This window comes from Phascolarctos cinereus, unplaced genomic scaffold (genome assembly GCF_003287225.1).
Source record: "Phascolarctos cinereus isolate Bilbo 61053 unplaced genomic scaffold, phaCin_HiC Scaffold_4;HRSCAF=312, whole genome shotgun sequence".
Taxonomy (NCBI): domain Eukaryota; kingdom Metazoa; phylum Chordata; class Mammalia; order Diprotodontia; family Phascolarctidae; genus Phascolarctos; species Phascolarctos cinereus.
In genome coordinates, this window is record NW_027555847.1 from 196,275,931 (window position 1) to 196,292,372 (window position 16,442).

The following is a 16,442-nucleotide window of genomic DNA, read 5'->3' on the forward strand; positions in this document are numbered from 1 at the left end:
ATCATAAAAATCTCCAGAATGTTGCCATAAGCAATGTAGAGCACCTTGTGAAGTTGTCAGCAGAACACAGAAGTAGCAAATTTACCTGGACTCACAACTTTTGATGGACCTGAACATGTTGGTGAAATTTCTGCAAAACCAGAATTCTAGAAAACTCTGTTAGTGAATTAGAAGTACAACTGTAGGCAATTACTGGTTTAGATTTTCAAAAAGTTAGATAATAGGGAGGTCTGAAATGATATAGCCCTCTTGGTATGAAAAATGGGTAAAACAAGAGCTTAGAAAAACAGCATGTTTCTTACTTGGCATGTAATGGTCCACATTTTATGGATGAGGCACTGAATCTATTGCAGGTATTTATTTTGCCCACCCTAAAACAGGCACCTACTTTTTTCAGGATACCGGGGCACTAGTTAATCACTGATTCAGGGAGTGCCACTTGAAGGAGATACTTTTCCTTCAAATATATTAAGAAAGCTGACCAATCCACAAGCAAAAGAAAAACCCTCTGAAGGTTTGGATCATCCCAATTTACCCAGAAGACACCTCCCCCCCCCCCCCGGAAACAGATGAGTTCTCAAAAGATCAGAGGATTTAAAATAAGAAGAGCCTTTAGAGAACATTAAGTCCAACCCTGTCAAATCACAGAGAGCTAAGAGTAATTAAATGACTGGCCAAGGCCATACAAGTAGTAAGCAGCAGAGAGTCTGAATTTGAATATAGGACTTATTCCTACTTCAGCGCCATTATTTATTTAGATTGCTCTCTAGACTATTCTAGGATTATATTTCAATCTTCATAGCAACCTGAAACCCTGTGGAAGAAATTCATACCTACTTAGTATCCTCAGGGTCCTTTATATTTGAGATAAACATGGGTTATGTCCCCCTCTTGCTTCCTCAAATCCCTCCCCCCAGGGCTGTGTTGAATTCAGCCTTAAGCTCAGGAAGTTTGATGGCAATTGATTCAGCTATGGGAAAGCAACAAGGTAAAGAGCTCTTCAATTAAAAAATGGTTGATCATTATTGCCTTAGTATCTAATAGTCATACAGATGCCATCTGATTTCTGTGCCCTATGAGGCTTTATAGAGATGCCCTAAAATAGAATTTTAGGTCTGGTGAAATAACCCACCTAAGGTTACACAGGTAAGTAATAGAGCCAGGCCCAGGAGCAGAATCTAGAGTCTAGACTTCTTGACTCCTACCTGAATGTACTTTCAGTTATACCATGTTGCAGTTAACTGCATTTGGGCTTGTAGTATGGTGCCTCCTCTAGAGGTTAGCTGACTTGTCTGTAAGATCAGATGGTAATATGCTTTTTATGAACTCATCAGGATTTTAATGTCTTTCAAAATCCAGACAGGATGATACCTAAGCCTCCTTATGTATCATTCAAGGGTATTTTGATTACAATCCAGTCTCAGTTAGTTGCAGTTCCATTTTTTTTCTTTAGCAATTAGTTTACTCCTTGATTATTTGCAATGTTAAAAGTTAACTTACCCTGTACTTCATTTTGGGTTAACTTTTAAAAGATCACTTTGGAAATGTAAAAGAAAATATTCCACTGGATTACACTGGGATGTCCCTGAATTTATACCAGAACTGAGAGAGAGAAAGAGAGAGAGAGAGAGAGAGGGAGGGAGAGGGAGAGAGAGAGAGAGAGAGAGAGAGAGAGAGAGAGAGAGAGAGAGAGGAGAGAGAGAGAGAGAGAGAGAGATTGTTTTGGTATAAATAATGTCATCTTTTTCCTGCCCCCTCCCCTTACCCTCCCACAAAATGGATTGTTTATGAAATCTGTAACCATTATCAGGAACAAGTGAAAATGAATCCAACTGACAGTTTGGTAATCTTTCCATCTCATTTCTTTATTTTACTCTCCTTATTGAAGGTAGAGCAGGATTTTCAGCTGGGTTGCAGTTCAACTGGCAGGAATAATCTCCATTTGTCATTTAAAAAATTTTTTTTTGTTAGGGGCCATTTTATTTAAGTTCCATGAAATTCAAAGACCAAAAAAGGGAAGTCCCTTGAAAGGAAGATTCTCATTCTAGCATTTCACAACACAGAGCTCAACTCTTTTATAATTTATCATATCATGGGATGCCATTTTGGCTCCATCTCAAAATGTGAATTATATAACATTTTCATGCCTCTTCCATTCTAGTGAAATAGATAATCTTTCATATTTCTATTAATTGATTACTAGTGACATTCAGTCTGTTTGAAGAGCCATTAACTAAACATTTAGGGAAAAATTTAAGCCTCATCTGAATTAAATCATTTGTGATGAGGTCAATTCCTTTTCAAAATGGAAAATATTTAGAATTTAAAATCTTTAGGCAACATTTGATGATGCCAGCATCTTGGAACATTAAGTATTAGCTATAATTGGCAAAACGAGAAGGGGATCAGTACAGCTTTTCACACTTGCAGGATTAAGCCTTTTTTTTCCCTTGATCAGCCAACAAATCAAATAGTAACTAAGTTATATTCAATACAACCTTGCTCACCCCTTTAAAAATCACAATAAGATTTCTCTTTTCTTCCATTGATTATTATGGAGGAGAAACAAGCATTATGTAATTTGTAAAGTAGAAAGGAGAAAAGCTGAAGTCATCCACTCTTGGAAATTAACTTTAAGATCTATAAGTATTTCTTGGAAGATGCAATATTAAATAGTGACAGTGGAGAGCAAGTCTTTTTAATTAGTAGCAGGTGGACCTTAAGGAGACCATCACATTTTAAGCATGTCTTTAGTTGCATAATCCTCCTGTTATGCATGGTTGAACCTGGTTTATTGGCATCTGAGAAGAGCTCCTATCCGAAGAGCTTTTGTAGTCTGACTTCTCAATCTTAACTAGCATAAAGGTGAGAGTTTTCTTATGAATACATAAAAATCATTACCTCCTTTTTTTCCCTTTTCTGTTGTCTATTAACACATTAACAGTGGTTTGTGAAATTTAAACCAAGCTATGATAAAATGGTTCATTTTCAGGGTTAACACCTACCTTGCTTCTTTTTTTTTCATAGTTTTAACCACAACTTGTGGCTTACCCTCTTTTGGGTGAATCCAAGGGCTTGTTACAGTAAACTGGTCCAGTGTGATATCACAAGTATAAAAAATATTCCATTCTGTATCAAAACTAGGCACATGCCTTTATTTATATTAACAGAAGATAACAGAGCTAAAACAATTTTGCCTTGGGTAGTGTAACCTGGATTCCTACAATCAGACAAATTCATCTCTCCCTTCATGTATCTTTCCTTAGGTAACTACAGGGATCTATTCTGCGATGTTTGCTGTTTGCAGTTAAAAGATGGTGACATCACACTTGGGTCAGTAGTGGTAAAAGCACAACCTCTCATTCGTATTGCTTTAAAATGTACACAGTTTATATGTTGTCTTAATCATGAAAAGAAAAGGAAAAGAAAAGAATATATCAATTTCTTTGTGGTGCTGAACCAGCAATTGGTTATGGTGCAAGGCTTTAACAAATGGTAATCATAGATACAAATTCTCTCTTTTTTTTTTAACTGTAGAGTATGTTTTAGACAAATGTGTCTTTAATATGTAAATCCTACACTGTAGGTTGTTCTTTATTTTTTTTTCTTTTTCTTTTTGTAGTGGTAGAAAATGTTGAACAATTGTCCGTGAACATGAGCCAACAGGTTCATTACTGAGATCCCCAGAATGCCAATATTTGCAATGCAAACAATTAGTAAAACCAACTCTGTGAAAAGCCCTGACACACACACCTGCCTCTAGGTGGAGAGGCCCTGTCGCACAACCACAAACAAATCTTCCAGTTTCCTATATACCCCATTTGAACAAAGGGGCAGCTACATCAAGCTGCCCTTCTACCCAGCAATTTGATTTGCCAGGCTGGTTTATTGGATACAAACAATGCCACAGAAAAGAAAAAAAGCACTGCTAGTGGTAGAACCTCAGATCATTTTCATGTTGAACCTCCTAGGTCCAGCCACCTCCCCTTCCACCACAGCACCATTGTTTTTGCGGGGGACATACTCAAGGTCGATGCTGTTTTTGTGCTTGCCTTTTCCTCGACTCCATACAAAGAGGAGGAGGAAGCAAAATAAAACCACTCCAAGGAATGTGAAACAGCCCATAGCTGTGGACACCAGTATTGTCTTAAGGTCCAGAGAGAAAGTATTTGCATTGGTGCCATTAGAACTAGTGTCATTAGAGTCTGTCATATACATAGGGGTCCTGTTAGCATAAAGGAAACGATCTGAAGCAAATCCTTTCACTGTTAGAGAGGCTGTGAAAGTGTCATTCCCTGCAGCATTGCTAGCAATGCAAACATAGACTCCCGTGTCTTGGTCCTGGGCAAAACGTATTTCTAGGGTGCCATCCCCCAGCACTGTAACTCTTCCATTGGATTTAGTGGTTATCAGACGCCTTCGAGGGGTTGCCCAGGAAATTACTGGCTGTGGATCACCATCGGCATTGCACACCAGCTGGACTGTCTGCCCTTCATCCACCAGCAGGTATTGCATCTTTTTGTCACGGATCTTAGGCTTTTTGCAGGTAAAATAAAAGGAAAGGGCAGTACTGTGGAAATCCTTGAATGGTCTCTCCCGGATGCTGTCCGGGCCAGCACACATAGGCTGCTGGCCCCCAAACTGCAAGAGGGGCTGCCTTTGCAGAATCCAAAGGAGGCGGCAGTCACAAGCCAGGGGATTGTTGCTAATGCTCAGTACATCTAGGGCTTTGGGTGAGTAGAACACATTTTCTTCCAGTGTTTCCAACAGGTTCTGGGAAACATTAAGCACACGAAGGAACCGGAGCCCTTGGAAAGCATGTGGTTCAATGGTGCGGAGCTGAGCTCCCACTATATGCAGCTCCTGAAGCCGGATTAAATCAGCAAACATTCCAGCTTCAATGGTGCTGATGGGATTGTAAGAAAGGTTGAGGTGAGTTAGGTAAACCAAGTGTTTAAAGGCAAGGTAGGGTATAGTAGATAGATTGGTGTTGGTGATGGAGAGGGATGTGAGGTTAAGACCATATAGGCTATTGGCAGGCATCATGTCCAATAGAGGCCAATAGTCAATCTCTAGATGCTTCAGGTGGAACAGTCTTTTAAAGGCATAAACAGGCATAACATTGATGTTGAGATATCTTAGATGCAGGCTGATGAGGTTGCGAAGGTGGGAGAGGGCTTCTGTTGGTACTGCTGTTAAGTTGCATTTCTCCAGTGTGAGTTGTTCCAGGCTAAGCAGCCCACTGAAGGCTCTGTGTGATATATAAACCAAATCATTGTCCCCTACTTCAAGGGATTTCAGGTTATGCAAGTCCTGGAACATATAGTCCAGCAAAATGACAATTTTATTTTCACTAATGTCAAGTTTGGTGAGGTTGGACAGTCCTGTAAATACCCCAAGGGGGACCAGTTTCAGGCGATTTCCTTTCAAGCGAAGGGATCGCAGATTGAAAAGATTGTTAAATGCTCCTGGCTCTACATTGGCGATGATATTGTCGCTCAGGTCTATTTCCTCCAACAGAGGATAAGACATAAATTCCTCAGGGTTGACACTTTTTAACCGGTTTTTGCTGAGGTCTAGGATTTTGGTCTCAATGGGAATGCCCTCTGGGATTGCAATCAACCTTTTTCGGTGACAAGAGACAGACTTGTTGTGAGGTAAACAGTCACAGCGGGCTGGGCAGCCTATTGTAGAGCCCATGAAGATTAACACAACAGCCAAACCTAGGAATGGCTGCCAACATGATATGGCCGTGTGAAGCATGACTCCACCTCTATGGTCTACACCTTGGTCAGGGGCCTGCAAAAGAAAAGGAAACAAGAAGGTAGGTAAAGGGTTAGTTCATAGGCAAAGGAAATCCTGTGGTGGGGCATAGTGCTCTATTTCCCAATGGTCTCTATTCACAATAAAAAATGAAAAAAATTTTCGTTTGCAGGGAAATAGTTTTTCAGTTTGCATGAATTTTCTGGTTTATGAATCCTTCTGGGGCTTTCGTTCCCCTCTAGGATTCCACATGGTGCTAAGACCGAAATGCTTTGTTACCTTTCAGGCTCCCAGCCTTCTAACATTGCAGTTTAGGCAGAAAAAATTCATGCCAAGAAGTTCTTTTTCATATGCTAATTACCATTATTTATACACACACACACACACACACACACACACACACAGATTTCTACTACACATACCTTTAACATGATGATTCTACCTCATTAGAAATTCAATTAATAATAAAGATATACTTATAAAAATTTTTCTTCTTTCACATAGGTATTTTATTCCTGGAGGAAAATGAGAAGGCAACCACATACCTTGGCACTGTATTTAGTAAGTAGGAAAGGATTAAGGAGGGGAGATAGAGATAGTGTTTGTGATGTATCTTGTGGATTAATTATTGATAGCTATGAGAGACGTAGATTACGAATGGGCATGAGGAATCAAAACCACCTTCCAATCTAACCCAACCTACTCTAATCTAGAAAGCATTTACCAAGTGCCTAAAACATACCAGGGCTGGGGATACAAAGGTTAAATGAGAAACTGTTTCTGACTTCAGGGAGTTTCCTTTCTTCTTGGGGGTAGGGAATAACACATGTAAACACACAAGCATATAAATAATATATATGATAATTTGAGGAAGTGGGAACAAATATTGGCAATTAAAGGGAATAGGAAATGCTTTGCATACTATAGAAAATGGCATATGTGCCTTGAAGAAACCTAAACATTGTAAGAGGTAGAGGTGAGCATGGGCACGTTCCAGTTATATGTGATAGAATGTACAAAGTCATCCTCCCTCTTAGATAAAATATATATATATATATATATATATATAGTATATATATTCACATTAGTGATGTTGTAAGTAAGAATTAGAACCAATAGGAGGAACCACCAGAAAGAGGAAACAAAACTCAACAGAAGAGAAAAAAAAAACAACCTAACAAATAGTATGCTTCAATCTGCATTCAAATCCCATAGTTCTTTCTTTGGATGTGGATAGCATATTCCATTATGAGGCCTTTAGAGATGTCTTAGATCCTTGTATTGCTGGGAAGGGTTAAGTTTATCAATATTAGTCACCTCACAACGTGGCTGTTATTGTGTACAACGTTCTCTTGGTTCCGCTCACTTCACTCAGCATCAGACCACACAAGTCTTTCCAGGTTTTTCTGAAATCAGCCTGTTCATCATTTCTTATAGCATAATAGTATTCCATTACATTCATATACCACAATTCCCCAATTGATGGGCATCCTCTCAATTTCCAATTCTTTGCCACCACAAAAAGAGCTGCTCTGAATATTTTTGTACATGTGGGTCCTTTTCCCATTTGTTTGATCTCTTTGGGATATAGCCCTAGAAGTGCTATTGCTGGATCAAAGGGTATGCACATTTTTGTAGCCCTTTGGGCATAGTTCAAAATTGTTCTCCAAAATGGTTGGATCATTTCACAACTCTACCAACAATGCATTAGTGTTCCAATTTTCCCATATCTTCTCCAACAATTATCATTTTCTTGTTTTGTCATCTTGGCCAATCTGATAGGTGTGATGTTATATCTCAGAGTTGTTTTGATTTGCATTTCTCTAATCAATAGTGATTTAGAGCATTTTTTCATATGACTATAGATGGCTTAATTTCTTCATCTGAGAACTGCCTGTTCATATCTTTGACCATTTATCAATTGGGGAATGACTTGTATTCTTATAAATTTGACTTAATTCTCTATATATTTTAGAAATGAGGGCCTTATCAGAGACACTGGTTGTAAAAATTCTTTCCCAATTTTCTATTTTCTTTCTAATCTTAGTTGCATTGGATTTGTTTAGATAATATTTTGTTAAAAATTCTCAACACTTTTATATATTACAGAAATAGTAGCAATCAGGTCATCAAGTAATCAAGAATAAATTCTTAACAATAATAATAACCACATATAGCACTTTAAAGTTTAAAAAGCATTTTCCCCATATTATTTCTTTTAAGCCTCACAACTACTCTGTCAGGTGGATGCTATTATAATCTCTCTCTCTCTCTCTCTCTCTCTCTCTCTCTCTCTCTCTCTCTCTCTCTCTCTCTCCTGTCTATGCCTCTCTCTTTTCCTCTCTCTGTGTCTGTCCCTCATTTTTCTTTTTAAAGACTCCATCTCATCTCACCCAGGCTGGAAAAGGGCCCAGTCCTACTACTAGTTGGCACAGTAGCTTCAACCATTTCTGATCTAGGTCATTTTGCCTGCCCTTAAGCAATCTACTATCCTCCACCCCTCTCACAATTTTAATGCTGAAGTTAGTGTAGATACTCGATTGACAGCCTATTGTAGCTCAAGAGATCTAAGAGCCTTACGGTAGCTGGGATTATAGGTGTGTTCCACCATTCCCAGTTTATTCTCTCCATTTTACAGATGAGAACACTGAGTCAGAGTTTAAGTGACCCCCCAAAGGTGGGATCTAGCAAGTGTCTGAAGCTAGATTTGAATCTAGGTCTCCTTGACTCTGAATTCAATTACCTACTCGGCATACCATCTAGCTAACTAATGGATATAGTACTTTTTTCTTAAAATTATTTATTGCTTCTTTTAGCTCCTAGGAAAGTAAAGGATTGATAAAATAAATATATATCTATATAACAAATATATAATCTATAAAGCAGAGAGCCATATGAGCTTTGTTGGTGTACTCAGCCTGCTACTCTAATTTCTTCTCTGGAACTCCTATACTATTACTGGGCTTTTCCCAGGTAGACAAACGTAATTTTGCACCAAAGTATATCACAGTTTTGTGATGCAGCCTGGATAATATGGATGAAGAACATGCTTTTGTTATTCCTGTCACAAAGTATATTTCAGTTCTAGTGTGGAAGGACAAAATGTTGGGATTCGTTTACCTTCTACCATCAGCAGAAGCCTTGCAAACAAAGATTGCCTGTTATGTCCAACTGTGACCAAAGTTTGACAAGATAAACTTTGTTTCATTAGGAGCGAAGTTGGAACTAACTGAAAATCTTTAGGGAGCTGACTTCAGTCCTTTCATTGAATTCTCATCAAAGGATCCTTTCAGTCCCTCTGATTATTACCTTTTTGAACTCAGTCTGTGAGGCTGGCTATTTTCATACTGATGTTTCTGGTGTGCTGGGTATTCATTTTCTAACTTATTCTGCTAATGTTGGAGCCACAAAACAAACAGATTCAGCAGGAGAACTTCCCTGGACAAGTGGTTTGATTTATTAAGGAGTGAAGTACTCCAGGTCTGGAATCCATGCCAATGAGTCACACTAATTCCCTGTCAAGTCAGAGTAAGAAGAAACTGGAGAAGGATTTTCATCACTTTGACCAGATGAAGAAAAGGAAAAAACAGAAGCTTGTTTTGTTTTGTTGGTTTAGGAAAGTTTCAAGTGGTTTTCACTTTTTTTGAAAATGAACTAGAGGATGAAGGGGTGTATGCGTGCGTGTGTATGTATGTGTGTGTGTGTGTGTGTGTGTGTGTGTGTGTGTGTGTGTGCATTTAAGAAGAAAGAATGCAGGAGAGGAGACAGCAGCTGTGATGGACGACACAGTAATAATAAATGTGCTCAGCCATGGGATTCTATGATTAATTTAATTCACTGACTGGCAACTGAACAAAGGTACAAGACAATAAATGGCTGGTGCAGAAAACTATTTAAACTCTCACACTTGCAATGATAAGCACTACAAGGGCATTTGACTCAGGTTTTCCCTCCCAATGGGAAAAAAATACAAAGTAAACATAAAATTAAAGTACTCAAAGTGAAGTATTTGAATCTGTTCTAAACCTAGACAAGAGAGTAAACTTAAGGAGACAATTCTCTACAGTTCAAAGAGAATTCAGAGTCAAAGGCCTGAGGTTTGATTCCTGGCTTTGCCACTTGCTACTTATGTGACTTTGAGAAAGTCACTTCTGTGCCTCAGTTTTCTCATCTTCACAATGAAGAGATTGAACAAGATGGTATCTAAGGCTCCTTCCAGATCTAAATCCTATGATCTTATGAAATATTAATCTCTACTGGAATTACCTCCAGAAGAATTATTATAACCTAGCTGGGAATTTATATGACTTCAGATTTGACAGTGACCTTGAACTTGACCATGGATCAGCAAGCCCTTTATGAACCCAAGTGAAGCTTGGAGTCAACCCAAAGCCTCAACACCTGGCTAAGTTGAATGTATTTGGAACATGTTATATAAAGAGAAAATTCTTTCTTGATCATTAATCTTCTAAGTCTAAAATTTGACCCTCTTATCTCAAGTCATCTTTTGGTAAGTTTAAAAGCTATTTGAGCCTCAGTGTCCCCATCTGTAAAAATAGGATAACAACATTTGCAGTAACTATCCGCATTGTTGTGAGGCAAGTGCCATATGTAAATGTGATTTATTATCATTATTATTATTATCCATAAGGGAAGGCATTAAAATGTGTCACAGATTTAAAAAAATAAAGTACTACTTCCTCAAGGGTTATGTCTCATAAAATGACTTTTGAGGTCAGCGATGTACAGTTTATTGACACAGCTGATACTTATTTTAAGTGGAGTAGGAAGAGTACTGCCTTTGGAGCCTGAAGACTAGAGTTTGAATCCTGACCATGCTATTTCAGTTCAATTCAATTCAACAAGGTTTTCTTAAGTGTAGTATGTACCAGGCACTGTGCCAAGTACATAGGGGAAAGAAAAACATAAAAAGAAATACTCTTTTTTCCTCAAAGCTTACATTCTATAGGATAAAAGCACATGAACGGGATAAATATAAAATGTTGAAAAAAGTAAATAAAAAGTAATTTTGGAGTGGGCATGGGTACATCAGGAAAGAGTTCTTAAAGTATATGACAACTGAGTTCAGCCTTAAAATTAAGGATTTCAAGAGGTGAAGGAGATGAGGTGAGTAACTGGGCAAGTCATTCTACCTCTCAGACTTTGTCTACTCATAACAGAGGTCCTTAACCATCCCCTTTCTTTCTATTTTTCTTTCTTTCTTTCTTCTTTTTTTCTTTTTTGATCATATATTACTTTGGCAGTCTGGTAAAGCCTTTACAGAATAATGTTTTTAAGTAATTGAAGGAAATTCTGAATTTCATTTTGAATTTGGTGAAAAAAATATTTTTTTCCCCATTCAGTTTCAAGGACCCTCTGAAATATATCCACAGACCTCTGTGGTGGCAGTGTGGGGTAGGGAGATGTTGTATACTAGGTTAAGAGCCTCTGGTGTATAAAATTATGGAGTTGAACTAAATGATTTCTAAAGTTTCTTCCAGTTTAAAATCATAGATTACAGAAAACTATACTATCACATAATTTACCATGTAGTTACATATGCAGCTGTAGATCACCTATGGCATGACCCTTTGGCTAGTCATGAATTGATCTGAACTAAGGAAATAAACATATTCTTAATATTAGCTTAAATACAATTAGCAAAATAAATATACACATAAACTGACTAACTGTATCATATTCATATGGAAGGATTTTCAATTCCATCCATTAAAGAATTCCTTCTCACAGCACAGATCATAACACATTTATGGCTTAGTTGAGACTTCCTAGGAAGTGCCTGAGGCACATACAGAGGGTCACATAGGTAGTCAGAGTATAATTTGAATTAAGTATTCCTAACTCCAAGGATAGTCTACTAAGGCAGGGTGTGAAATTACACACATATATACTTAGTACAAATATATGTGTGTATACATACATAACACACATATATGTTTTCATACTGTGCCTTATATGGATGTGTTTGTGTATGCATACATGTGTAAATAGAAACACACAATATCTCTCTTTCTCTGTGTGTGTGTGTGTGTGTGTATAATAGGGGTGTACTAGTAAATGTTTGACAATCAGTTCTTCAAAAAAAGTACACATACTTTGAAGTTTAATCTGAATTATTAAAATTTTCTTCACTTTCTTGTCTAGACAATCAACAAAATAAATAAATCAAACCCTAATTTGTAGCATTTGCCCATTTCCAAGGTGGAAATACTCGTGAGTTGGTGTGAGCTGGCTCCAGCAAACCCCAGTATGTATATATACAATTATATACATTTTGCTGTTAATTTTATGTATACACACACACATATATATACATGCACACAGGCCTATAGGTGTATATGTACATATAGAATATAAACATGTATGTGTATAGATAATGATATGATCATTGATCTAGGGCTGGAAGAAAACCTAGAAGTCATTAAATCTAGTCTCCTGGATTTTTCCTCTTTCAGATGAGAAAATTAAATCCCAGAAAAGTTAAGTTACTTGGTCAGGGTCCAGCACCCACTACGTAACTCTGTTATCTTGTCTGTCTGTCTAGCTATCACAGCATATAGAATGCATCCCAAAAGACTGTTAAAGCATAAAATTGCACTAAGACTTTTGCACACCATATGTAATATATTGGGGGCTAATCTAGACCTGGGCAAGTCATTAAACTTCTTTAGATGCTTCAGGCAATTCCCTAGGATTTATATAGTAAGATATAGACAGGTTGTGATCTGTGTTAGCAGGAAGAGTTTACCTGAGGAAATCACATGTGTATATATATGTGCATATACATATGTATATATATTCTGTATGTATATATGATTATTGTTAGTTGATTCAGACCGTTCATGACCCCATTTGGGGTTTTATTGGAGTGGCTTACCATTTCCTTCTCCAGCTCATTTTACAGATGAGGAAACTGAGACTATAGGGTAAAATGACTTGCCCAGGTCACATAGCTAATTAAGTGTCTGAGGCTGGATTTGAATTTAGGTCTTCCTGGGTCCCGACCCAGAACCCTATCCACAGCGCCACCTACCTGCCCCATATATGATATGTTTACATCTATGTAGCTATATGTAAACATGTGAAAGTAATTATATTTTAAGTTTAAAGATATGTGTATTTCTTGCTCACAGACCAACTGATGGCAGAGCCAAGCAGTCTGGGATAAATATTTTGTGGCAGGGAATCTACATCTTCATGTATGCAGTCAACTGAATAAGTATCATAGAACATGTATCAAAAATCATATGAGTTGGGGCAGCTAGATGGCGCAGTGGATAGAGCACCGGCCCTGGATTCAGGAGGACCTGAGTTCAAAGCCGGCCTCAGACACATAACACATACTAGCTGTGTGACCCTGGGCAAGTCACTTAACCCCATTGCCTAGCCAAAAAGACCAAAAAAAATCATATGAGTTAGAGCTGGCATGGAATTTAAAATCATTTAGTTCAGCTCTCCTATTTTAAATATATCACACCCCTCAGTTTATTCACTTTATGTATGTTGTTATATGAATGTATATTCTACACGTATCCATATTTCCTGGTATATAGTATTTGCGCAAATTCACTGTTTTAGATTTTCCACAGAACTGCTTTCCCCTATTTGCACCAATAATTGATGGCTATTCCTCTCTGAATCTTTAAATACTACTTTAGACACTCATTTACAGGTAGTAGCTATAATTATCTACTTGTGATTATATATATCTCTGAAGGCTATCATTTAAAAATAGCAAAATTTCCTTTTTCAAATAAGAAAAGAAGTCAATCTTCAGGATCTTCATTTTAGGTTAGGCTCTGAAATCTCTTCCCAGTGTTTTGAATCAGGTTGCCAATGGTCTAAGCAACTGATGGAAAATTAGCAAACCCTATCTTAAGTCCTTAATTAATAGTTCTGTTTAATCTTTGCTGAAACATTGGAGAGATCTCTGTTCTTTTGTTTATTCCCTTTGAAATGGAAATGACTAGTTCAACTCCAACTGCTCTGGATCCTTTTGGCCTAGGTGGTAATGCTTGGACCTATATACTTAATGGATTGTATCTAATCTATTTCAACCTTCTAGAGATAAAAGTGTATTTTTGTCCAGTTTTGAAGCATATCTCTTTAAATTTGACATTAATTAAAAGGTAGTTTGCTCCAGATGTCTGATGGGCTTTCAAATCTGTAAAACATGTACAAAAATGCGCTTTCATTTTCCTGAAGGGTACAAAATGAGGACTGGTACTAATGGGTATTACATGTAAAAGATCAGTTAGCCCTCTAAGGCTAGGTCTCTTTGATGGAGAAATGAGTACATTGGGAGAAGGGATTACTCTGGATTTGTTTAGTCATGACACACAATGAGACAGAAATCAATATCAAAAGTATATTAGACAAAATACTGGATTTGGAGTCAGGAGACCTGAGATTGAGTTGTAGCTCTGCTAGTGAGTGATCTGATTCAATTAATTTGACCTCTCTGAGCCTCATTTTCTTCAACATCAGCCCTTCCAGTCCTCCTCCACATAGTCTACTATCACAATAGACTTCTTCCTGTTTCTCACCTAAAACACTCCATCTCCTGTCTATGCATTTTCACTGACTATTTTCCCCAAACCTGGAACTCTCCTCATTTCTATCTCCTGTCTTCCTTCTCATCTCAGGTCAGATTCTACCTTCTGCAAAAAGCCTTTTCTGATTCTCTGTAATTCTGTTGTCTTCCTCCTGAGTTTTTCTCTAGTTTATTCTTTCTGTGTATATACATATACACGTATGTATGTGTATGTATGTACACACATACATACATATACTTATATATATATAAACAGCTATGTGCAAATCATATATACATATGTATGTATATATGATTTGCACATAGGTGTTTATATTTTGTCTGCCCCATCAGGCTGTGAACTCCTTGACAGCAGAGAGGTTTTGCCTCTCCTTATATTCCTAGTGCTCAGCAGAGTACCTGGCAGATAGTAGGAGTTTAATACATGCTTATTGACTTGAGTTGGAAATAAGAATATCCATTTTAGCTACCTCACTGGAATGAGATAGTAAAATTGATAGAACAATAAATCAGTAGGTAGGTACTATTTACCAGGTGTGTTACTAAATACTAGGGACACAAATATAAGCAAACAAGTTAATCCCTGACCTCAGGGATCTTATATATTTCTGGGGAAAACAACCAAAAAGAGGATCTGGAAAGTTGATGGTGGTGGAGGGGGACATATGTGCTCAGTGGTATGACTGAAGATAACCAAGAAGCTGAGGTTGGAAACCTAGAACTAAGCAACATAAGGCCAAAGCTGACCTATCAAAGTATAAGGTGGCTCTAGGGTAAAAAAAAAAAATCTATTCTTAGGTTGTAGTTACTTTGGAGGACCTAGGTGGTACAGTGAATACAGTACTAGTCATGGAGTCAGGAGGACCTGAGTTTAAATCCAGCCTCAGACACTTACTAGTTATGTGACCCTGAGCAAGTCACTTAACCTCTATTTGTCTCAGTGTCCTCAACTGTAAAATGAGGATAAAGCACCTATCTTGAAGGATTGTTGTGAAGATGAAATGAGATATTTTTAAAGCACTTAGCACTGTGCTTGGCAAAAAGTAGGTGCTATATGTATACTAGCTGCTGTTATGATGAGGATGATGATGATGATGATGTGTGGTGGGAGCAGAGATGATGGACTAAGTGGAGGGCAGAACACATGGCCGGATTTATCTAGGAACTGAGAATTCAATTCAATTCAGCATTTAGGAAACACCTACTAGGTACTAGACACTATACAAAGCTTTGGAAATACAAAACCAAAAGCATAACATCTCATGACCTTTAAAGAGTTAACATTTTAATGGGAACTATAAAGGATATGAACCCAATATAATCTAAGGTGTAAAGAGCACAAAAAACTGGGGGATCAAGAAAAGACTTCGTGAAGGTAAGAACACTCAAATTGAACCTTGCAGGAAGCTAAGAATTTTAAGATCAGGAGGGCATTCCGTGTATAGGGGCAGTTCTGTGCAGAGGCTTGGAAAGGAGAGAAAGAAAGATGAATCTGGGGAACTTCTAGTAGGCCTGTTTGCCTGGAACTTTGAATATGTGAAGGGAAAAAATGTGAAATAAATCTGGAAAGATAGGTGAGTACCAGATTATGTAGGACTTTAAACTTCAGCCTGAAGACTATGTTTTATTTTAGAGGACAAAAAAGTGAAATTTTTGGCACTTGTGAATTATATGCTTAGACCTAATTTTAGTAGCATTAATTTGACAGCTTAGTGAAGAATAGATTGGAAAGTAGGGAGTAGAAAGTCTGGAAATAAAGATACCAAATTGGAGGGAATGGTAATAGTCCAGGAGAGAAATGATTGTGTGAGTAGAGAGAAAGAGACACATACAAGTGCTGTTATGGATGGAGGATTCAGAAGACATTGGCACTACTGCTTTCCAGTTTTCCCAAAATTTTTACAAAATAATGAATTCTTATCCCAAAATCTCAAGTCTTTACACCTTGTCAAATACAAGGTTATTACATTTATTTGATTCTGTAAATTGTATGTCTACTGACTCTATTCTGTTGATCTACCTTTCTATTTCTTAGCCAGTACCACATTGTTTTGATAATTACTGACTGGACATGAGCATTGAGGGAAAGGGGGTCAAGTAAGTC

General features: G+C 37.6%; 1 protein-coding gene across 1 annotated transcript in view; it reads right to left on the minus strand.

Annotated features, from left to right (window-relative positions):
- Positions 1 to 1,794: 1,794 nt before the first annotated feature.
- Positions 1,795 to 16,442, minus strand: part of LINGO2 (leucine rich repeat and Ig domain containing 2) — a 216,490-nt gene continuing 201,842 nt past the window's right edge. Inside the window, exon 3 of the mRNA XM_020973030.2 lies at positions 1,795 to 5,799. Coding sequence (XP_020828689.1) covers positions 3,943 to 5,763 — 1,821 coding nt within the window. The 5' untranslated portion in view covers positions 5,764 to 5,799 and the 3' untranslated portion in view covers positions 1,795 to 3,942. The remainder of the gene's footprint in view (positions 5,800 to 16,442) is intronic.